Source organism: Leiobunum rupestre, chromosome 2, assembly GCF_980474605.1.
Source record: "Leiobunum rupestre chromosome 2, qqLeiRupe1.1.hap1, whole genome shotgun sequence".
Lineage (NCBI taxonomy): Eukaryota > Metazoa > Arthropoda > Arachnida > Opiliones > Sclerosomatidae > Leiobunum > Leiobunum rupestre.
This window is the reverse complement of record NC_143385.1, coordinates 63,987,435-64,010,878: the sequence shown is the minus strand read 5'-3', so window position 1 is coordinate 64,010,878 and position 23,444 is coordinate 63,987,435. Positions and strand designations below refer to the sequence as shown.

The 23,444-nt window shown below is 37.3% G+C and overlaps 2 protein-coding genes and 2 long non-coding RNA genes across 13 annotated transcripts; 1 reads left to right on the top strand and 3 right to left on the bottom strand.

Annotated features, from left to right (window-relative positions):
* Positions 1 to 10,209: 10,209 nt before the first annotated feature.
* Positions 10,210 to 22,603, top strand: LOC149958723 (piwi-like protein Siwi). Of its 3 annotated transcripts, none has more exons than XM_090166087.1 (13): positions 10,210 to 10,314; positions 17,959 to 18,313; positions 18,378 to 18,601; positions 18,677 to 18,801; positions 18,873 to 18,953; positions 19,025 to 19,331; positions 19,589 to 19,840; positions 19,897 to 20,189; positions 20,256 to 20,407; positions 20,490 to 20,952; positions 21,258 to 21,383; positions 21,708 to 21,855; positions 21,914 to 22,603. In XM_090166087.1, exons 2-13 carry the CDS (start codon positions 17,959 to 17,961, stop codon positions 22,028 to 22,030), a joined length of 2,643 nt encoding a protein of 880 aa, XP_090022213.1. In that variant the 5' UTR covers positions 10,210 to 10,314; the 3' UTR covers positions 22,031 to 22,603. The 3 variants fall into 3 exon arrangements, with proteins under 3 accessions (XP_090022213.1, XP_090022214.1, XP_090022212.1); XM_090166086.1 differs by lacking the exon at positions 10,210 to 10,314 and adding an exon at positions 17,764 to 17,874; XM_090166088.1 differs by lacking the exons at positions 10,210 to 10,314; positions 21,258 to 21,383 and adding an exon at positions 17,761 to 17,874.
* LOC149958725 (uncharacterized) lies at positions 13,145 to 14,375 on the bottom strand. 3 transcript variants are annotated; one of them, XR_016478334.1, is made up of 4 exons: positions 14,294 to 14,375; positions 14,147 to 14,209; positions 14,042 to 14,082; positions 13,145 to 13,980 (listed from the first exon to the last, which is right to left on the bottom strand). It is a non-coding gene; the product is annotated as an uncharacterized LOC149958725 (long non-coding RNA). The 3 variants fall into 3 exon arrangements; XR_016478332.1 differs by having other exon boundaries at positions 14,042 to 14,209; XR_016478333.1 differs by having other exon boundaries at positions 13,145 to 14,082.
* Positions 15,843 to 17,800, bottom strand: LOC149958724 (uncharacterized). 6 transcript variants are annotated; one of them, XR_016478557.1, is made up of 9 exons: positions 17,537 to 17,793; positions 17,294 to 17,438; positions 17,141 to 17,228; positions 16,912 to 17,064; positions 16,807 to 16,830; positions 16,489 to 16,739; positions 16,313 to 16,429; positions 16,166 to 16,252; positions 15,844 to 16,108 (listed from the first exon to the last, which is right to left on the bottom strand). It is a non-coding gene; the product is annotated as an uncharacterized LOC149958724 (long non-coding RNA). The 6 variants fall into 6 exon arrangements; XR_016478556.1 differs by having other exon boundaries at positions 15,843 to 16,108; positions 16,807 to 17,077; positions 17,537 to 17,800; XR_016478554.1 differs by having other exon boundaries at positions 16,807 to 17,064; positions 17,537 to 17,797.
* mRpL18 (mitochondrial ribosomal protein L18) lies at positions 22,428 to 23,415 on the bottom strand. Its single transcript, XM_090166089.1, has 3 exons — positions 23,250 to 23,415; positions 23,038 to 23,188; positions 22,428 to 22,930 (listed from the first exon to the last, which is right to left on the bottom strand). Exons 1-3 carry the CDS (start codon positions 23,326 to 23,328, stop codon positions 22,612 to 22,614), a joined length of 549 nt encoding a protein of 182 aa, XP_090022215.1. The 5' UTR covers positions 23,329 to 23,415; the 3' UTR covers positions 22,428 to 22,611.
* Positions 23,416 to 23,444: the final 29 nt, after the last annotated feature.

The window sequence follows — 23,444 nt, the reverse complement described above, 5'->3', positions numbered from 1 at the left end:
TAGAAGGGAAACTCTAGATTTGGGGTGATTTTGTCAGTTTGAAGGTGGGGGACTTTATTTGACCGAGTGAATTTTTTAGAAGGAAACTTAGGAAAATCTACTACTTATCAATTGTCCTTTTGTCTGTCGTCTTAGCTTCTTCTTTGGAGAGGTTAGATTTATTATCTTCTTTCGCGCGGGGTCTCGTTCCGACAGTCCGATATGGGCGACTCTGCTGTAGCCTCTTTGGTTTACGGGGTTCCGGGAGCTTCCGGGTTACGGGATTTCCAGATTACGCAAGTAGGCTAACTCTTTCGGACTTGAACGGAATTCTCGGACTCTGGATCGGATTTACGTCTCTCGCTCTCTTGCGATTTGGATTAGCTTTCTCTCTGGATTCATTGACTTTCGTAACTGGATACGTAGTCAGGGGACTCGCTGGATGTCATCAGGGATTGACGTTTAAATGCTAGGGGATCTCTTAATTTCATTTTGACTTCGCTAAAGTTTTAAGTTTGGGTTAAAGTTTAAAGTTTTTAAGTGAAGGGTCGGGTCTCTTGGGGTTTCTCTTCTGGTTTCCTTTCATGGGTGCGGGAACCTTTTATGATCCCGGTCTTGTCCGTCATTACTTAATGGTGGTGCTCTTCTTGGGCCAGGGGCGTAGGAACGTTATAGAAGTTGGAGGGGGCAAAGATAAACTAAAAGGGGTCTGGAGAATGGTTTTGAATTTTAAATGGAGTGTAGCTTCTCCGAATGCATGTGTACTTTTTACTTCTATGTAAATGAGCGGGATAAGACTGAAATTTAAACACAGTTGAGGTTCTATGAGCTTTCTATGCTTTTAAAATGAGAATTTGAGCTTTTTGAAGATTGCAACTGACCAAAAGGTTGGAGGGGGCAATAACATTAGTTAGGAGTAAATCGGATTTTGTCGCCTGCTAGCCAGAATTTATATGCTGAAAAGGCCACCGGCAGCCATTTTTTAAAAACATTTTTACTATTCGCCACCACAGAATCGGAGTAAAATGACGTCATAGCGTTATTCTTCTTACCCTACTCCGAAATCCCGGAACAAGCGAAAAGGAACCACCTATAAGGAGTAAAAAAGTAGCCTCAATACTCCGGAACAAGCGTATACACTCTTTTACCAGGTCGGCCATTTCATTACAGGCCTAATTTAAAATAGTACAGGCAAAGGGGCCTGCACGTGCTCATCAGCTCGAGACGTCACGTGCACTTGACCGCGTGAAGCGGCCTTGCATGCACTATTTGAAATCAGACTTGTAATAAAATGGCAGCTCTCACAAATAAGGATATAAAAGAGTGTATAGTTTATGGGGCGGAGCAATTCTCATCCCCGGAACAGGCGAAGAAAACGTTTTAGAGTAAAAAAAGTACACTTATAGTCCGAGAACAGGCGAAAAGAAACCACCTAATGCTATCGTCCATCTCTGGAATAGGTGGTCAGGTCACTCTGCCGTATCCCCGACTTCACTATTTACCTTTGACACTCTACGCCGAACTCGGGGTCATGGTGCGAAAATCTCTAAGCCCCGGGTAAAAGCAACTATACGGCAGTGGCAATTTGCCTTCCGCATTATAGGGACTTGGCAGTGCTACGTCACAGTTTTTTTTTTCAATAGATTTTATCGTGGGGAGAAAAATATGACCACAGCGGCGGCCATGGCCAGAGCTACGGAGTGCCAAGTCTCTATACCCTGGAGCTCCTTGCCTGCTACCGTGTTCTCTGTTGATTATTTATGCTCGTAATTTAAATTTGACTTTTTTAACTTTATCTAATCTATCCATATTAAAAAATGTCATTAAATAATTTTTTGCATGTAGTATAAAAGTAGAACCAATTTTAACATATAATTAGTGCTTTTCTCTGCCTCGAACTACGATGTAATTATCCATCAATTTAATTGTAAATAAACGTATTCATGTTATAAAGTATTTAGATATCGTCTTTAACAATTTGTCACCACTGTCACGTCTAAACAAACACTGCTGTTGAATCTCGTTCGGGGCGAGGGGTAGGTCACCTCCATTTTGAGTGAGTCTTAATCAAAGTAAAATGATTAAATCAGGGTAATCGTGATTAAAAAATCTAATCGCGATTTAAACGAGATTTATTCATTCTAATCATGATCTAATTCTTTTAATCACGATTTAATCGTTTTAATCACGATTTAATCGTTTTAATCACGATTTAATCGTTTTAATCACGATTTAATCGTTTTAATCACGATTTAATCGTTTTAATCACGATTTAATCCATTTAATTAGATTTGATCATTTTAATCACGATTTGATAATTTTAATCACGATTTGATAATTTTAATCACGATTTAATCATTTTAATCACGATTTAATCAATATAATCGGTCGTAACGAGATTTTATAATTGAAACCAAAACTAAAGTACGATAATTTAATATTAATTATTAATATAGATGGTTATATCGCAATTGTGTTTGCTTGAAATGATTGAAAAAATAACTTTTCACCTTTTATTTAAAACATCCGTAAACATCACAGCTTTGTAACAAGTTATCAATTATCACACCTTAGTAATTAATGTAACATTGTAATAGGACATGTGTCAGATTTATAGCCCGGTGTACCGGTAAGATTCAAACCACACCACCGGAGGTCCATCATCAGAATGCCCTACGCCGGCGTCCACAAGCCCGGACAGGTGACAAAACCAGCATGGGTAGAAGAACCCTACTACTGATGGTCGCACCCTCGACGCAAGCCGTTCAACCTAGCAGAAGGTGCAGCAATGGTTCGACCAGCTCGCCACTTCGCAAACAGCAGTGGGAATGAGAGCGGATGTTCTGGCAACTCCGGCCGACACGTTCCTACCTAGGAAGGTAGAGAGCCAAACCCTTTGGAAACAGCTCCTAAAGGGGAACGACGAGCACACAGCAGCCCAAGTAACCCAGCACAGCTCGTTCTAATCACGCAAAATAGACGGTTCAATAAAACATCTTCAAGAAAATCGCCAAGAAGTAATATATCTGAGAGCAAGGACATCTAACAATTGTAAGTTACTGTTTATTGCGAGTTTTATTTGGTGTTTGTTGAAATAAAGGAAACTTTATACATGCAAACTGAAAGTCGTGTTTTTGTAAGCCTTAATATGTTAAATGGAAACACTTGTTGCATTCCGTACAGCATGAATATATCTAGCTATGAATATCCAACCCTACGATATAGCCCTTCTATCATGTCGATTTGATTTGGGTGGCAACTTTCGAGACCAGTGACGCGTTTTAAGCCAATCAGGAGACTGAAGGAAATGACGGCATGCTCCTCACTCGGTCGGAGCAGATGTGATTGATCACGTGACTAGATAAGCCCAACCCAAATTTTAGCGGGAGGTTAGAGAGGCTATTGCTATTGTATATTCATAGCTAGATATATTCATGGTACAGGTGAAAAGTTTTCATTATTCCAATAAGCACAATATAAACAGTATCTTAATTGCAGGTCCTGGTTCTCGAAAATATTATTTCTTGGCGATTTCCTTGAAGATGTTTTATTGAAGCGTCTTTTATAATCATTCCAATTACCAATTTAATCATTCCAATCACGATTTAATCGTTTCAATCAGGATTTAACCGTTTCAATCAGGATTTAATCGTTTCAATCAGGATTTAACCGTTTCAATCAGGATTTAACCGTTTCAATCAGGATTTAACCGTTTCAATCAGGATTTAACCGTTTCAATCAGGATTTAACCGTTTCAATCAGGATTTAATCGTTTCAATCAGGATTTAACCGTTTCAATCAGGATTTAACCGTTTCAATCAGGATTTAATCGTTTCAATCAGGATTTAATCGTTTCAATCAGGATTTAATCGTTTCAATCAGGATTTAATCGTTTCAATCAGGATTTAATCGTTTCAATCAGGATTTAATCGTTTCAATCAGGATTTAATCGTTTCAATCAGGATTTAATCGTTTCAATCAGGATTTAATCGTTTCAATCAGGATTTAATCGTTTCAATCAGGATTTAATCGTTTCAATCAGGATTTAATCGTTTCAATCAGGATTTAATCGTTTCAATCAGGATTTAATCGTTTCAATCAGGATTTAATCGTTTCAATCAGGATTTAATCGTTTCAATCAGGATTTAATCGTTTCAATCAGGATTTAATCGTTTCAATCAGGATTTAATCGTTTCAATCAGGATTTAATCGTTTCAATCAGGATTTAATCGTTTCAATCAGGATTTAATCGTTTCAATCAGGATTTAATCGTTTCAATCAGGATTTAATCGTTTCAATCAGGATTTAATCGTTTCAATCAGGATTTAATCGTTTCAATCAGATTTAATACTTAAATCACGGATAAATCAGATTTCAACATTCTAATCATGATTATACATGATTTAAACATTCTAATCATGATTATACGTGATTTAAACATTCTAATCATGATTATACGTGATGCAATCAAAATAATCACTATTAAATCGGATTTAATCTTTCGAGGGGTGCGTCGTTAATAATTGTTTTATTTAATTTTTACTTTTATTCTATATCTGTGTGCCATTTAATTTTTTTCCTTTATGTCAATTTGTTATTCATTAGTCATTCGCGACCTGTATCCTTGGTCCAAGCTGTAACTATCTCATAAAATAAATAATCCATTCCATGGAGGCAAAAGGATGGAGGGGATAAGATATTATATACAAATGGCAGTAGATAAATGTTTTGGCTGGTAGCCGAGTCACCGACAGGATAACAAAGGGGCTCCAAAGTTCGATTGCCAAAAAAAAAGAAAATTGAGCATGCTTTTCCTTCCCCCCAGCCCCTCACTCGGCCTTGGCAGAAGCGGGCAGAGTCAACCGTAAATTTCGCACTTTACACATTTTGCCACCGAACTTTGGAGCGAGCTTTGGAGCCCCTTTAACAGAAACAAACAAGTCGGCCAAGGCCGTAATATTAGTTCCACATGGATGAATTAATTAATTATTCTCTAAGCCTTGGCGCGTGTCAAAAGGTTAAGCATTACGTCAGACGTAAGCTTCTTTATCTGTATTGTAAGTTTGAGCTCCGTATCTCAAATAAACTAGGAACTACGAAGAAAATTCGCATACGCTCACTAACCCTTGGCGCGCGTTAAAAGAGTTAAACATAGGGTCAGACTTCAGCTTCTTAAATGTATAAAATGTTTGAGCCCCGTATCTCAAATCCAGTCAAGACTGCGTAAAAATGCTAAGCCTTCGTTAATTTAAAATTAAGTCTGGTAAAATATCCGCAATACCTATCCTAATACCTACATCAAGTTTCAAATCGCACGCGAATAGCGTTAAAATTAGGCCAAAACAAGCTAAGCCTTGGTTAAATTACAATTAAGTCTGGTAAAATATTAGCAATGACCATCCTAATAACTACATCCAGTTTCAAAGTTATACCTCAAATCGCACGCGAATAGCGTTAAAATTAGGCCAAAACAAGCTAAGCCTTGGTTAAATTAAAATTAAGTCTGGTAAAATATCAGCAATGACCATCCTAATAACTACATACAGTTTCAAAGTTATACCTCAAATTGCACGCGAATAGAGTTAAAATTAGACCAAAACAAGCTAAGCCTTGGTTAAATTAAAATTAAGTCTGGTAAAATATCCGCAATACGAACCCTGATAACTATATCAAGTTTCAAAGTTATACCTCAAATCGCACGCGAATAGCGTTAAAATTAGACCAAAATAAGTTAAGCCTTGGTTAAATTAAAATTAAGTCTGGTAAAATATCAGCAATGACCATCCTAATAACTAAATCAAGTTTCAAAGATATTATTCAAACCGCACGCGAAAAGCGTTAAAATTAGGCCAAAGCATGCTAAGCCTTGGTTAAATTAAAATTAAGTCTGGTAAAATATCAGCAATGACCATCCTAATAACTAAATCAAGTTTCAAAGATATTCCTCAAACCGCACGCGAATAGCGATAAAATTAAGCCAAAGCATGCTAAGCTTTGGTTAAATTAAAATTAATTCTGGTAAAATATCCAGAATACCAACCCTGATAACTATTTCAAGTTTCAAAGTTATACCTCAGACCGCACGTGAATAACGTTAAAATTAGGCCAAAGCATGCTAAGCCTTGGTTAAATTAAAATTAATTCTGGTAAAATATCCGCAATACCCATCCTAATAACTTCATCAAGTTTCAAATTTATACCTAAAATCGCACGCGAATAGCGTTGGCAATACACGGCTTCGATAAGTGAGTGTCACACTTATTTGTTACTTCTGGTCATACATGGCTTCGATAAGTAGTGTCACACTTATTTGTTACTTCTGGTCATACATGGCTTCGATAAGTAGTGTCACACTTATTTGTTACTTCTGGCCATCCACGGCTATGATAAGCAAGTGTCACACTTATTTGTTACTTCTGGCCATACGCGGCTTCGATACGTAAATTACGCACTCTAAGTGTCACACTTATTTATTTCTTCTGGCCATACGCGGGTTCGAGACGTAAATCACGCACTCTGCGTAAGGCAAAAACGAACGTCAGCGGGAATGTGGTTTATGCGGCGCCCAAGGGCCCCTAATTTTCCTAGGGCACCGAAACCTGGCAAACCGTTAAGCTTGTTTTCCACTGGCGCGCGCAACGACGCGGTTCTCAGCTTTGAAACGTTCAAACGTTTTTACGCGCGTAAAGAAAATAACATTATGACGCGCGCTAGTGGAAAACAACGTGCGCACATTGTAGAGGTATAGCGGTTATATAGATTAAAACTTAAACGAAATTTAAAAGTCAATCGTATCCAAAATTATAAGACTGCGTATTTTTAAAATAAGACTGCGTATTTTTTTTAAAAGATAGCGCTACCGGTGTCTTATATATTTTTACCTCTCCGAGGGGACAAAGTCCCCTAGGAGGGGTTATACAACGACCGTGTCTGTCTGTGGGTGGGTCTGTGGGTGGGTGGGTCTGTGGGTGGGTCTGTGGGTGGGTCTGTGGGTGTGTCTGTCTGTCAGGACTGCGAACGCGTTCGCATTTTCGGTGCAAAGTGTAATCACTGCGTACGCAGTTTCTCAAAGGGTTGGCAAAACCACCGTGTGACGGTGAGCGTTAACGGATGCATTTGCGGTTTGGTTTGGATGGTGTTTTTTCGCTCACCGTCGTGACGGTTTGGTGTATTACGTTTTTGTAATGTTTATGCGTAGGTTGTGAGTGTTGAATTTGTTGTGTTTGTGTTCTGATGGATGTGCATGTTGAGTCTGTTGTGTTTATATGGGCGTTTTCTCTCCAACTTCTTCTTAATGACTTTGGGACGGACCGAGTGCTGAGTGTAATGCTACCTCTCAACGTTCAATGGCAGGGTTTCCACCAGTTGTACACGGTATTCGTCTTAGTATCAATTTGCGATCGCATCGGGCGGGATTTGAACCCGAGACCTCCTGATTGACAGGCGGACGTTCTACCACAGAACCACCGACACTTGTTACGCCTTATTGAAAATTAGACCTTCAGCTTTATCGGAAGCGTATTTAATAGAGTACGAAATTTTGGTTTAATTGAAATAGAATTGAAATTGAAATTATTGCATCGAAGAAATTCTAATTTAGCGTTTCTCTATTGATTAAAAACAAATGCGCCACCCAGGTTTCGAACCCAGACCATTCGGCTTGGCAGTCGAGCGCTCTACCACAGAACCACCGATAGCTGCTTAGATTCACTGAAATTAAGACAGGCATCGTAAGCATAATAGGTAATAAAGTCTTTTTTTATTAATGAATTTATGAAGGCCTAATCTGGTATTTTTTAAAGGTTAAATCTTGTTTTAGCGCAGTCAGCCGAGATTAGAGGGTTAAAGGGTAGACCCTGTGGGTAGTCCACTTTCTTAACGACCTATATATAGTTCTGTTAATTCAAAGGAGATAATTTAACGTTAATTGCTTTAAAAGCTGGCGGTTAGTCAAGTGGCTCTCTGTGCTTTGTTGATGGTAAGGTTTTTGCTTCTTGTAAATACATTTGGTGTGGATATTTGGATATCTACGATTTCTTGGGTGTGCGAGTCATTATATGATATTGGAAATTGGACGGCATTGGTCTTTTTCATGTGGTATGCGTCACAACGTCAACAGGAAGTGAACGAGTCGTCCACTACCAGATATCTACGGTATCTTCATCAAGGGCGAGTGTTGAAATAAAATGAGCGTTAAAGATGCGGCAAGTATTTCGTAAGCGAGTAATTCCAAAAAGCCTCTGTAGATATTTCTTTCATTAAAATTGGCGTCGTATTATATTTAACTGATAAACTTGTTCTGTAAAAGGGTTTAATTCAATTGTGCATTGTTATAGTACGTCTAACGTACTGTTGTAACTACTTAACTTATGATATTCTGAATAAATTAAAATTGGTCGTTTCGTCTCAATTATTTTAATTATAATTAAAATTTTATACCGGGCGGGATAGAAATGGGTTAATATTTTTAACAAATAACTCTAAATTGCGGAGATATATCTTTAAGGGTTATCTCGAGAAATTAATACCACTAGGGACAATTCTACCGAGGAGAGGTATATTTTGGCTTGCCAACTTGTTTTAAAAGTAACTGAGGCAAAAGGGACGCAGAAATTCGTAGCCATAAAAACCGAGAGCGCTCAACTTGAAAACCGCTTTAGGCTCGAGCTATAAACCAATTTGGTATTTTTCTCGACGAACCATGGTACTAACAGTTTAAAATTTTATCTACGAACCTCGGTTACAAACCAGCGCCAAACCAGAAATGACCGCGTTGAGATGAGGCTTTCAGCTAGGGGTTTTAAAATCGGCTTAGAACGGGTCAAATAAAATGAAAGATCGGTTTTTCAGCTAGGTGTTTTAATTTTGGTTTCGAACAGGTCAAATAAAATTAAAGATCGGGTTTTCAGCTAGGTGTTTTAATTTCGGCTTTGAACGGTACACATAAAATAAAATTTGTGGAATGAACGTAAACAGGTTAACTAAATTTAAATATTTTAATATATTTTTAGCGTTAAACTTGTATGTTGCTTTATAGCTATAGAAGCTTAAGTTTTATATGTTACAAATGTACTTAATTAAACAATAGAACACGGGCAATTCCAAAAAGACAAAGACCGAAACTTGACACAATCATATGACCTTTCATCGACGAAAATAAACATAGCCGGGCCGAGCAGCTATATCGTAAAAAAAAATATATATAGAGATTGGGGGGCGCCAAATTTTCACTCGCCCCGGGCGAATTTTTTTGATAGCCACGGCCCCTGCGAATATCAAAACAGAACGATCCACTTGTCTTTACAGCAGTATATTGAGCGCTTGGCACCTATTTCCAGTACGTGGCGGCAGAAGGAAAATATCGGGTGGGGTACAAACCGTACAAAAGTAAAAATCGGGCACAGCCTATAGGACTCCAAGTAAATATATATTTTTTTAAGCAATTTCTGTTTTTTGTTGGTTTTTATAAATTTGTATGGTGTTTTTGTAACCGATTTTCAAGACAAATAGAACAGTTTTTACCAAAATAGCAAATCTAATTCAGTATTTAATTTATGTAATTATATGTATATATTACGTATAATATAATTCGTATTTCTGAGGGTTTGGGAAAATTATAGACCAAAATGTGATTAATGAAATTTTGGGTGGGTACAAATTGAAATTCATTGGTACAAAAGTAATTTTTGAGATTTCCGACGTTTTAGCATTAATTAGGCCTACTACAATAGATTCATATATTAAAAAAACAGGTGCATCAAGCAGTTAGAGAGATATAACTCCTGAATTAAAAGCCAATCCTATAATTTTGAATTTAATATTAATTTTTTTTGAGTCATGGCTTTATAACATTTTAAGTTTTTCTTTAGATAAAAGTGACAAGATACTTCATGTATGTATAAATTAAGTATCTTGTCACTTTTATCTAAAGAAAAACTTTTAAAACAATCCTATATTACATTTAGCAACTAATCGCCTTTAAAACCATCATATTAGAGATCATATTATACATACACTACCTTTTAGAGCATAATATTAAGTCATTATTTAAATTTTACATTTTTCAATCGGTAAATATTGTGGATTATAACTTATCTATAATGTATAGCGCCATCTATTACTTTTTCATGTTGTGTAGCTATGTCCAATTATTGTTTCCTTCGTCGCGGGACCTACCTTTTCGACGTAGTTTTCTATCAAAAACAATTTTGGAGAAATGCCGGCGTCGGTGGTTACTTGTTTTGCGTTTGTTTATAGTTTCATCTTTGATTTCTGTTAAGATATCCTCTTGGCTTGCAACCAGCCAAAACTTTTATTTCCTACCAACACTTAAAAGTAATATTTCTATATAATATAGCCCGGTTTAACTTACAAGGAGTCATCCCGAAGTGTAACCCACCGATTTTGTTCAAACTCGGGGGATTGGTTACTGGTAGACCTTCATGTATCATGAAAAGTCCTAAAGGGAATTTATTCAATGGGCAACCGTTTTGCCATGGCAACGAAAAATGTTTTTGACAACAACAAAATATAAAATTTTCCCATTGAAAATAACATGGGATTTTGACCTCAAATTGATCAACAGTTGATCAATTTTGATGTTTTTTATGTAAATTTTTATCTATTTTTTCTATTTCTATACCCGATCACGTGAGGAACCTCGTTCATTTCAATATAAACCCCAATGGCACAATCCATGTAGAAGCCGATCACGGGGCTGTGACTATTTTCTTCAAATCGAGTAAGAAAGGTTTAGGCGAATTATTAGGATTTACGGTTTTCGATTTTGACCTGGATGGTCACGACAGTACTTATCCCGCCGATTTATCCGGAGGAGCGAGTACGCTTTATCTGTATTCGAATTTACTATACCCCCAGTACACCGGAGATACTTTCGCTCCTCTCATGAAAATTATACCGTTAGCGAGCAATGACCAGCCTCATAATAATTCTATTATATACGACAAAATAGACTATTACCCGGTTAAATCTAGAGAGTTAGAGTTGATCGAGATAGACTTAAAAACTGATTTTGGAGAAAATTTGATATTTAACGCGGGGAAGACGGTCGTTCGACTTCATTTCAAGAAAGATGTCAGAGAGAGTGACAGTTATTTCCGTTACTATAAGTCTCAATATGGGGGAGGAGGAGGAGTTTTTGCCGGTCCCGTTTACCAGAGAGGGCGTGGTTTGGCTGGAATATTTAAGAAATTAATGAGATATATTACACCTATGGTAAAACCTTTACGCAGCGAAGCGCTAGGTATCGGAAAGCGTATGTTCGGTGATTTGGAATCCGGTGTAGATCCGAAATTGGCTATCCACAACAATTTACGATTAGCCGGAAGCAATTTGTTACATAAAGCCGCTGACAGAATGAGTAAGCCCCAGTCAGGCAGTGGAACTCGTAAGAGACGCGCGCCTCCTAAACAACGGAAAAATAATTAATAGGTGTTTGCGATTCTCTCGGTACGTGTATTGTCACTAAAGGTATTTGCGCCCCTTAAACGTCGGGCCGAAGTCACCATAGCAACGGGGGATCCTCGTACTTTCTACACAGAATAACACCTGTTCTAAATCAATCAAAACCTATCACAGCGTTAAGAATGGAGAGAGAGATAAACGCGGAGAAAAGCGCCGGAGGCGAGCCCGGGAATTCCTTTAAACAATTTCGCGCCAAAACACCAGCCAATCAGCGCGAAGTACACGCGCCGCGTGTAACCGCGTGGTCACCACGCGCGCCACCTGGCGGGAGTGACCTAGTTTAGGCCACGCCCCCCTTTAATGGGGGGGAAGGAAGCGGGGACTTCCGGTGCCGACCCCCACGTCTACCAGGGCTACGTTCAGCAGCAGTCAACGGAAAAAACCCGATGGATTTGATATTTTCCACCGATGAGCTTTTTCGTCATAGGCTGCGTTCAACAACTATCAACGGAGAAAAACCGTTGAGTTATCGTTGAGTTCTTTTAATCAACGCTACGTCACAAAAATCTAAAGTTGTTGTACGATTTATATAGTTCGCTGACTTAACGAACAAAATATCGTCTGCTACCCCTCCTTTAACTTTGTCGAATGACGTCACGACACCGATGAGCAACGGAAAAACCATCTCGCCCAGCCGATGTTCCCGCTGAGTCTCCGATGATCAACGTGACGTCAAAACCGGAAGTCAAAAAACCCGTTCAACAAAAAACCTCTGACCGTTGAGCTCAGCGCTGAGCTATTTTAGAGTTGTTGAACGCAGCCCATAATGACGTCGTAAGTTGCTGAACGCTTTTATTCAGTCATCGGTGTTTTTTAAAATGGCGTAGCTTTTATAGTAGTTTTACGTCAGTAATGACGTCAGTCATCGGAAAAACCGACTCATGGCTGCGTTCAGAAACGCTCACCGGTGAGTCCGCTGAGTCACCGATGACACCGGTGTTTTACTGAACGGCATTTTAATTTCGGGCACCGAAGTCACCGAAAGAGATAGTCGGTTTTTCCGATGACTGACGTAAAACTACTATTAATGCTACGCTATTTTAAAAAACACCGATGACTGAATAAAAGCGTTCAGCAACTTACGACGTCATTATGACGAAAAAGCTCATCGGTGGAAAATATAAATCCATCGGTTTTTTTCCGTTGACTGTTTCTGAACGTACCCCTTCCAGCCGATGACTTCGGCATGGCCAACTTCGCGCACTCACTACGCTCGCACCAGGCGGCCTATCCAAAGAATTTCAAATCCGTGTATTGGCGCGAAATAAAAGTCTGGTTTTTAGTGTCTTCGACGGCCGTCGGGAGCGCTACTTCCGGACCTTAAAGTCGGCTCCTTTTACGATATAAATAACATGGTTTTCTATGGCGCGAAACTTGACCATAATGAGTACATAGTACTGGAAATTATTTAAATATCAGAAAATTGTATTTATTTTATACTTAGGTTATAACTTTAAAGTTCAATTTCCATAAATAACCCCTCAAATACTTCATTACTTAGGTAATTTTTAAATAGTTTGTATGAATAGTTAAGCCTTGTTGGATTTTAGATTTGTTGTCTTTTAAAACAATTTTCGCGGCGGGAAATTTGAACACTTGATAATTACTTAATGCTGAATGATATTAGATTTATGTAAAAAGATATTTATTTCATTTTTCAATTATTATTTAAAGTTGTTACATATCAATAATTTTTGTATAAATTACCCAAAAATGTCTTCCGAGTTGCGTTCCCTATGACCCATCTGTAAAAGGCAAAACACCTGGAGTTTCTTTCCACGAGTTTCCTTCTGATGGGGCGTTGAGAGGCATGTGGCTTGAAAATATCTTTCGGGATAATTTTCAAATAAATGACAGATCAGAATTGAGCGTTGTATGTAGTTTACATTTTTGTGAAACAGATTACCGTAAAGGTCTTAAATTACGAATGCTGGAAAAAATGGCAATACCTACAGTATTCCCACAGTTGTAGCCAACCTGGTCAGTGGCAGTCATATTGCTAGTAGGCCAAACAGGCAAACCCTTATCTTATTAGGCCTAAATCTCAAGGGCGCGGGTGGTGGCACCAGTGTGGGAGTTGGTATAAAAGGAGGTAGCAGAGAGAGAGATAGGGCTTTTAAGAGCTGTAGAGTCAGTGGTTAGTAGCAGTCAGAAACTAGTATGGGAGTGGTTAACTCCCAGCTAGCTTGCTAGTCAGTTGTAGTTTTCCCCCAGTGGCTGCCAGGTTGCATTCTCTTCCCTTGGTGGGAATATCTAAGAAATATTAGTATCTTATTATAATAGGATAGTTATTGTATAGTTCGCTCTAAGGCCTCCGAAGGCACGTTACCCAACCTTCTAGATTAGAGTGGCTATACAGTATCCAACTTATATGATACCAAATGTGTTGAGTACAGAGCCTGACACGCAACGAACCACTTTAAAATTGGCAAGTTTGGCTTACGTAGCTGGTTTTGTGGTACAGAAAATGGTGCAAGTTGAATTTTGTAGCTTGTGTCTCGAGTGCATTTCCGGACCCTTCTCAAATTCAACACTTTTAGACTTTATTAAAACATCCGACAGAGGAGGTATAAGTTACCCAAATAAGGATTTTGTAATGTTTCATTGAGGCAGCACTTCCTTATTTTCGAGAATCAGCAAGAATTAGCGAAAATATTGAATCTCCCGTGTTGCCGAAACTTACCAGGTGTCCAATTTTGCATTGCAATTTTAATGTCCCTCATGCCTTGATATCTGCCAAATTTATCTGTGACAAAATAATACCACCGGTAGTTGATAACATAACTAAAGACAATTTGATTTGAGAAAGTAAAGGAACTAGTTTACAAACCTCAATCGAGAAAACTTCATTATGGATTTTCATATTTTGATCACCATTCACCAGTGATACTTCATTGTTTTCCAGGATTCTTTCATATCTACCATTCATAATTACCAGTTTTTGTTCATATCTACCAGTATTCATATAATCATATTTACCAGCGTTCATTCATATCTACCAGTATTCATACTTTTTTTACCAATGTTCATTCATGTTTTCATTCATTATCACTATTATTCCAACTATATATGTCTCTAAAATTTAATGAAAAAATGCAATTATTAACTTTTACGTCAAACAAATTATTTCATAAAAATATTAAAAGTATTTTTTATGCTCATTACGCTAAAATTTTAGTTGCATCACTTTAAATATCAGTTTAATTGTTTATCTACTTTCCATCAAATAGTTTAAAATCCAAACCAAAACGTTTGATGAAAAATTCCACATGTCGGTTTGTTTACATTCCATTCTAAACACGTGATTTTCACTGACGCCTGAGCGGTGGCACTTTTGGAAATAGTCGATCTCGGCGGGAAAAATGAATTAGAAAATTTTGAAAAGGGTTGTAAATCATGGAAAAAGGTTTATTCTACCTCTGACATCGACGAATATATCGAATAGTTTTCAATAAATTCCTTAAAGTAACGAAAAACCATAATCGTTCCATTCGATTCTATGCTAATAGTTAGGTCCGGAGGTGGCTCCAGCGCCTCCGTAGCGGCAAAGAACGAATTTCGCTATTTTTGATCTTTTGGGTAGTGAGCGCGCGAAGTTGGCCATGACTTCGGTGAGTAACCGATGAGCATCGTGACGTCAAAACCGGAAACTCGAAAAAGCGTACAGTAGGAAACGTCCGATGAGCTCTGCTCATAGACATAGGAACTATACTTATACCTAGACCGAGTATTGCAGATTCTGAAGGCACTAGCTTTTTGTGCCCGGTTTTCAGTCCCACGCGCGTCTCATGTGTGATATGGACAAAATTCCGTGGCGCCACCAAATCGTTTGGTGGAGAATGGAGAAACTATAAAAAGCGGAAAATTCTAATGCTGGACGCAAAAACGTATTTGCTTACCGAGACTTGTAAAAATTGTTTAATTTTCGAAAATAAAGTTAGTTTTTGGTAAAATACAACGCGAAATAAAATATTTTACGTAAATTTAAACTTCAAACAATTGAAAATGGTACAAACTTGTGTGGCTTCCAATCGTCAAAGTCGGTCACCAAAGGAAAAAATACCATTTCACAAGTATTTCTTGTTTTTATCATAACAATTTCAGGTCTTTGTTTAAAACCTTGTATTGTCCATTTTTCACAATAAAGATTACCTCAATCTAACTTAAACTTGTGCTCAAAATATCTTAAGGCAATAAATCGATTGAACTTAATACCCGGAAAGTATCACTTTGTTTGTGGAAAACACTTTAAAGAATCAGATTATCATATTGGCAAAAACGCGAAAGATCTCACGCGGAAAATTCTTAATGAAGACTCAATTCCTTCGGTTTTTGCGAGCGGAAAAAGTGATCTAACATTCACCTTAAAAATTTATAAAGGAAATTTAATGTAAATATTTAGAAATTCGAATGGGCATATATTGCCATCCTTCAGAGGTATCAAGAATATGAAGGATTAACGTTGGTTAACAAATTATCAAAATTTCATATACAGTTTAAAACTCAAAAAATGAAAGTCAACTTGGCCGCACAAACAGTTAGCAGTTCTGTGGCAAAAAGCATAGAATTTTTGAAAGAGGCTGGTGATCCAGTGTTTCAAGGAAGCGGGCCAACATCTAAATTTATATCAAAAATTGATCGGTATCTACAAAAAAACAATTTTTAAGCAACTTTTCTCCACAATTTTGACACCGTATCTTACCTCACTGTCCCTTGCAGTTTGTTTGAGGTATTGAACTCTCGAAATCCATGGGCTAAAGGTTACAAGGCACCAATTCGGCTTTCCAACCTTGAAATAACCAAATGTTACATAATGAAGACTAAAGAACTTCTATTCAATTTAACAGACCTGGAAGGCAACTTGATTTTTTAAAGCCAAAGAAAGACAGCCATTATTGGTTTTGGTGTCACAATTCACAGTGTTTTGGACATTGGAGAGAAGTACATTGTTCCCCCTGATGGACCACTGAAGTATATTTTTTAAAATACCAGATTTTGCAAACAATTGTTTATTTTTTAAGGTACCTTTTAACTTAAAAACTTTCGCAGGACCATTTAGAGTTATATTTTAAGTTTTTAACACAATTCGTCAGCGAGGAGGTTGGAACAACAATCCTACTTGTAGAAACTTCACTGCTGCATACAAAAACACGTTGGTTACTAAAATTGAAAATCAAAAAAGTGGCCACTTAATTGCTTTGGACAACACTCATGTTCCAAATTTGTGCATGGTGCCAGTTCCAACCAACGAACTTAGAGTTATTAAAGAAGAATCTCTAGAGGAAGAAATGGATGACTTTATTATGTTTCTTACTGATGAAACATCAACATCCAACATCTTACGAGAAAACATAATCCGTTATATGGCTGGTTTTGTTGTAAAGAAATTACAAAAAGAATTAAAATTCGAAACATGTTTACACGCTTTAGACGAAAGGCATTCCTCACTATCAAGTCAAAGCTATGTAAAGGGTGATCCAACCAAACTTCTTCTCCTTTTAAAGGACAATGGTGGATTATGTCATCCGACAGCTAGTGTTCTCAAGATTTGTAGCTTGACCGAGAAGGCAGTGAGATACTTTGGATCAATTCAAACTGTGGCTAAAAACATTGACTTAAAAATAGAATGTTTGGTTCTGCGCCAGTTAGTAACGGACAATATTTTTCCAACTCTTACTGAACACATGTTTGATGACGAACTTGGATCACAACACCACGTTAATGTTTTGATGAAAAAGATTATCAAAATATACGTTAACATAAGGCTGAGGAAAATAAGCAGAGACATAAACGATCAAATGAAGAAAGCAGCTATTCGAAAAAGACTCACCAAGCTAATACTTTTTCAAGGGCAATAAGAGTTCTTTAATCCTTTATCACTGTGTGTAGAATCCCTTCCACAATTATACCTCCCTTTTACATCCTTTGATTGCAATGTCAATAGCCAAATACTCAGACACTGTTTATTTTTATTCCTATTATCATGTATTTCTGCTATTATTTATATTAATATTGAAACTAATATATTCATAAGTATTACATTAACAGATAAATATCATTAATATTTACTCACATTTCATTATATAATTTGGAAATTTATTGGTACATTCCTCCATACTTCCTTTGTTTACATCTTACAGCTGACTTACTTTTTTTAGTATAGTCAAGGCTATAGCCTAGGTATAGTTAGCCGCGCGTAGACGCCGTAGGCGGCGCCACATAATTTTGTCCATATCACGCATAAGAAAGCGCCATTGCTCAAAACCGGCCTCAATTTCGTAGATCCAGCAGTTTGTCTAGGTATAAGTATAGTTCCTATGTCTATGGCTCTGCTGAACGTACCCCTCTACATGGAAAACTGTCAAAGATGGTAGACACTTCTACTCAATCCCCCTAGTTTGAACAAAATCGGTGGGTTACACTTCGGGATGTCTCCTTGTTAGTTAGTCAAGTGCGTTTGCCAATGTTTTCTCCATTTCTTCTTCTGGTTTTCAGATGAATCCATCGGAGAATACGGGTATTGGTCGTTCCCGGGCCCGTGGAAGAGCGAGAGGCCAACGGCCATCAGAGCCTGCTCGCAGGCCAATGGATGTTCCAACTACCCAAGCCCAAACTGCTCAACCACTAACAATTCCGTCTCCACAGCTGCAAGTGGCAGTACCCATTGCAACTGGTCGTGCTATACAACAAAGCGGATTAGCTCATGAAGTTAGACCCGGAGAAGCTGCCCTTAGTGGAGCTTTTCAGGAGATGCAATTAAGCGAAGGTGCTGGTCCTGGGGCTTTACGTGGACGAAGGTCCACCGTGGAATGCTTGAATCTCAGACCCCCAACATGTGAAGACAAAAAGGGTAAATATTAATTTTCAGCATGTACTTATTTCCGTTTTAAAATGTAATTTCTTTGTTTTGAAAGGATATTCGGGGGATAAATTTACTATATTAACAAACTACATCAAGGTTGAGTCTACCCGTGGGTTAGATTTTATATTTTACCAATATCGTGTTGAATTTAGCCCAACTGTGGAGTCTCCCAAAATGCGCCGTGCGATGCTATTTGATCATGTGAATGTGATTGGGAGAAGTTTTGTGTTTGATGGTATGGAAGACCTGAAAACTACAAATAGATTGGCATCAGATGTACCTAAACATACTTGACTTAAAAGTTAAACAAGCTCTTATTTTTAACCTTTCCATTTTTTTATGGTCTTAAAGGTATTTGAAGGTACATCAGTTCGTCGAACTGACAATCATCCAATTTTAATCAAAATTAAACTTACTGGGGAACTGAATGCCAAACACCCTGAAGTTCTCAGACTTCTAAATACACAGCAACGAAAGTACGTGTTTGAAATAATAATTCAATATTTATTTTGGAATATTTTTATTCAAAATGGTTAAAATTTTCCAGGAATTTCCTTTATATGAAGTTTGTTGAAATTGGTCGTCATTTCTTTGATGCTGAGGCTAAAATTCCAGTCGAGAGATATAAGTAAAAAAAAAATATTTGATTTTGAAAAGTTTTAACTCGGAAAGCTGTGAATTAAAATATCATACTTACAGATTAGAATTATGGCCTGGCGTTATTACAGCCATAAGAATGCACGAGCAAAATTTATTGATGGTTATTGATAACATACACAAAGTACTTCGTTGTGAGACAATATTAGATCAAATGCATCAGTTCTATCAAGAAGATCGACAGAATTGGCAGACTCGTTGCCAAAGGGAGTTGACCAACTGTATTGTTATGACAAACTATAACAATAAGACGTACACGTTAGATGATTTTGATTTTACTAAAACGCCAAGAGATACATTTGAAAGCCACAGAACCGGTCCCACTACGTATATTGATTACTACAAAAAAGTCAGTGTTTTTAGCCTATTTCTGACTTCAATTTAAATGTAAATAATCCTATTTTAAGCCTATTTCTGAATCTTTAATTTAAACGTAAACAAGCGTACTACTAATTTAGGCCTATTTTGAACTCTTCAATTTAAACTTAAACAAGCCTAATTTAAGCCAATTTCTAACTTCAATTTAAACGTAAACAAGCCTAATTTCAGCCTATTTCTGTCTTCAATTTAAACGTAAACAAGTCTATTTTATTTTTTTTTCATTAGCAACATAACATTGACATTCGGGACCATAAACAACCCCTGATCATATGCCGTCCCAAAGAGCGCGACTTGCGTTCTGGTAGAAATGACGTAATATATTTAATACCAGAGCTTTCTGTAATGACAGGTCTAACGGATAGTATGAGGGCTGATTTTCAAATTATGCGAGAGTTAGCTACTATTACCCGACCAGATCCAAGATCACGCATCGAGCAGATAAGAAGATTTATTCAGAGATGTAACAGTAACCCGAAAGTAAGCGCAGTATTAAGGACAGACTTGGTTTATTTGTTATTGTTAATATTTTTTAGGCGATTGAAGATATGGCTCAATGGGGCGTTAAATATGGAACTGATCTGCTTGAAATTGAAGCTCGTCAAATGGAAGGCGAAAAAGTGATCCAAATTCACGGAGAGAAAGGAATACCATTTACTAACGGGGATTTTACACAAGTGATGAGAGAACGACGCTTGTTTGAGCCTCAATCCATGTCCAATTTCCACATAATCTCTTCCGCCCGAGACCGTCCAAATGCCGAAGAGTTGTACAGAACGTTTTTGATTGTTTGCCGCCCCATGGAAATGACTGTCTCATTGCCAAACTTGTAACGAATCACTAAACACATTTTCAGTTACCTTCTCTTTTTAATTGCCTTCAATTTGTACGATAGTATAATGGCTGATGAACGCAATACTACGTCATTCATCAATGCTTGCAAAGAAGCTAAACTAGCTGGTGCAAGTTTTGTTATTGTTATTGTTCCTAACAATCGTAAAGAACGATATGATGCTATAAAGAAAATGTGTTGCATTGACCATCCTAGTAAGTAAACGTACTTTCTAAATCTGGTTTTTGTTAAATAATTTCATCATCAGTCTTCAATTAATATTTCTTTTTTTTTAAGTTTCATCACAAGTCATAGTTAGCCGAACTTTATCCAAACGTCATATGTTAAAATCTGTCGCAACTAAAATTGCCATCCAAATTAATTCAAAATTGGGTGGAGCACCTTGGAAGATAGAGATTCCGTTTAGAGGTATCAGATTTATGATTTGCGGCTTTGATACCTACCACGATTCTTTCCAAAAAGGGCGTTCTGCTGGTGCTCTTGTCGCCACAATGAATAACCATTGCACGCAATGGAGTAGTCGTATCGCATTTCACGGACAGAGAGAAGAACTTTCAGATCAGTTGTTCACAAACTTTTATATTTTGCTTAAAAAGTTTGCTATAAAAAATGGTGGTGTTCCTGAGCTAATCTTCTTTTATCGCGACGGTGTTTCTGACGGGCAGATTGGATATGTTCAAGAGCATGAAGTTCAGCAAATTTTACAAGCTTACGAGCAGATTGCCGGAAAGGGGAAAGAGTAAGTTTTTCCACGGCCAGCTGTGATCTCGCGCTATTGCGGCCAGCCCATTCGTTGAAGTTTCTATATTAACCTACGAGCAAAAGATATCTGTATGGTTTGAGCGCCCCTAGCGGTATATTATTTTTAGAATAGTTTTTGCATTGATGCCAATATAAAAAACTGTATGAGTGCAGTGACATGCTCGTTATAGCCTTGCTCACTGAATTTTGGCTAATGGGTTGGCCACTATAGCACAAGATCAACGTTGGCTGTAGTTTTGCTAATGTTTTAGTTTCAAATTCAGTACCTTGGTTTTGTTCCAGACTTAGGCTTTGCTTTGTCGTAGTAAATAAAAGAATTAGTACTCGCTTCTTTAAAGTACAAAATGATGGTTACGGCAACCCACCCCCAGGCACTGTAGTAGATGACGTTGTTACAAAACCTGAACGGTAAATCGATCATTGTACTTCGCAGCTAGGAGCAACAAACAAAAGGAGAACTCAGCTAGCCTTTAAACATGCTAACGCAGTGTTGTGTATAAATTTCATTGGATGAGCCTTTACGCTGAACGTTTTACGGGCGAGGTTGAAAATAATTTCAAAATTTTCCTCTTTCAACGGCACGGCAGCAGGTGCTAAAGCGTCTAACCAATGAAAACTGTACACAAGAAAATGCACAACTTTTGACGGGTTGCGTTCTTGTGTGGGGTGCTGTGTCTGATGCTCTTAGTTGGCAGTATGGTAATTGCTTAGTAAAATTATTTCCTATTCCAGATACGATTTCTATTTGATTGCGCAAAGCGTAAGACATGGCACAGTTACTCCAACCCAATTTAATATTATTCACGACACCACTGGGATACGACCAGATCGCGTTCAAAAATTGACGTATAAACTCTGTCATATGTATTACAATTGGCAGGTAATTATTTCATCAACCATGAGTGGCTGATGAAAACTTATTTGGCGTATTTTTGTAGGGTACAATAAGAGTGCCTGCACCGTGCCAGTATGCACATAAATTAGCCTTCTTGGTAGGTCAGTCACTTCATCGTGAACCTGCGGAAAGCCTCATGGATCAGTTATTTTATTTGTGAAACATGTTTTCCAGATACATTTTAATATTTGTGAAGTATTTGGTTATATCACAATTTTTTTTAACATATACAGGGTTGCCAGTTTTTTCACATTCAAATTCCCTGACTTTTCTAGATTTTCCTAGACTTATTTTGATAAAATATTTTGGATTTTTTTCCCTAAATTTTAGTTTTCTATTTGCAACCTAAGTTAAATTCCATGACATTTCCCTGATTTTTAGAGATTTTTCATTTTAAATTCCTGGATTTTTAGACCCATATTCAAATTTCCTGACTTTTCCAGGTACAGTGGCAACCCTGATATTTTTAGGTTTTGGGGGAGGGCAAGTGCATTGGGGGTTTGGAGCACCTTAAGTCAAAGAAACAACTCTTAATATTTTTTTGCCATTTAGTTTTTAATAATGCATTTAAATTTTATAATATCAATTTATATTCCACAAATTAATTATAAAATGTTCTATTTACTGCTTAATTATGACATTCTAAGCTTTTATCATTGTTAATATTTGGAGCCAAAATGAAAATGTTTTTACTATTTTTATAAATTAAAATAGACTATTTCTATTTAATGAATTTATTGTCTAGTAACTTTCATTCAAATATCGAGGTTGATAAGGTTTCAGCTCTCCAATTTTTAACCCTTCCTCTTGTAAAACTTGCAGAAATACTTTTAGTTTTTGACTTTCTTGTTTATCCGTTTCAAAGTGAACAAAATTAATTCCTGTTTCGAAGCAACGATGAGCTAGAATTCGAGCAATGTTCTCGACAGTGCTTAAACCCTTGCTATTGTACAATTGTTTTCGTATAGGCCATTCAAAAGAATTTGCTTGAACAACAGTTGATCCTGTGTTGTGATCCACTCTGCTACGTATGTTTCTTGATGTGACTTCAAAATGTAATCTAATTACGAAATTAATACCCATCAGTATGTCCATGTGAAAGGGTTTAAAGGATGGAATCAGATGTGGACAATGGATTGTCCACATCTGATGGAACGGAATACTCACCGATACCAGTATTCACGAGATGGGTAGTCTAGCTCAAACCCTTTTGGCTTTCTTGCTAGCAGCATTAGCTCCAAATTACATGGGTTTCTATTAATTATTTCATCTTTAATCTTAAAGTTATTTCCTGGGCCATTTGATTGTAATCTTTTAGCTACAGAAACGAAGAACGTCACGTGTTAACGCAAGGCTTATATACTTACACTTTAATTTACCATTTATATTTGTTATTTGGATACGTGATGAATTGAAATTGGTAAATAATGGTTTTACGAAGACTTTGAAAGCATTCATGGTGATATTTACCGCAATTTATACTTGTTATTAATACATTTCTTCCGTAAAAGCACTAATATTTACGCCATTTTGTTTGTTTAGAATTCACAGCAGACGACTGACGTCTGTGTCGT

Coding starts and splice junctions, on each gene's coding strand:
- LOC149958723 (XM_090166087.1), top strand. CDS start 17,959: ATGAATCCATCGGAGAATACGGGTATTGGTCGTTCCCGGGCCCGTGGA. Junction 20,953..21,257: donor ATTGCCGGAAAGGGGAAAGA/GTAAGTTTTTCC, acceptor GTTTTGTTCCAG/ACTTAGGCTTTGCTTTGTCG. Junction 21,856..21,913: donor ATATGTATTACAATTGGCAG/GTAATTATTTCA, acceptor GTATTTTTGTAG/GGTACAATAAGAGTGCCTGC.
- mRpL18 (XM_090166089.1), bottom strand. CDS start 23,328: ATGAATGCTTTCAAAGTCTTCGTAAAACCATTATTTACCAATTTCAAT. Junction 23,189..23,249: donor CCAAATAACAAATATAAATG/GTAAATTAAAGT, acceptor TCGTTTCTGTAG/CTAAAAGATTACAATCAAAT. Junction 22,931..23,037: donor TCTCGTGAATACTGGTATCG/GTGAGTATTCCG, acceptor TTTCGTAATTAG/ATTACATTTTGAAGTCACAT.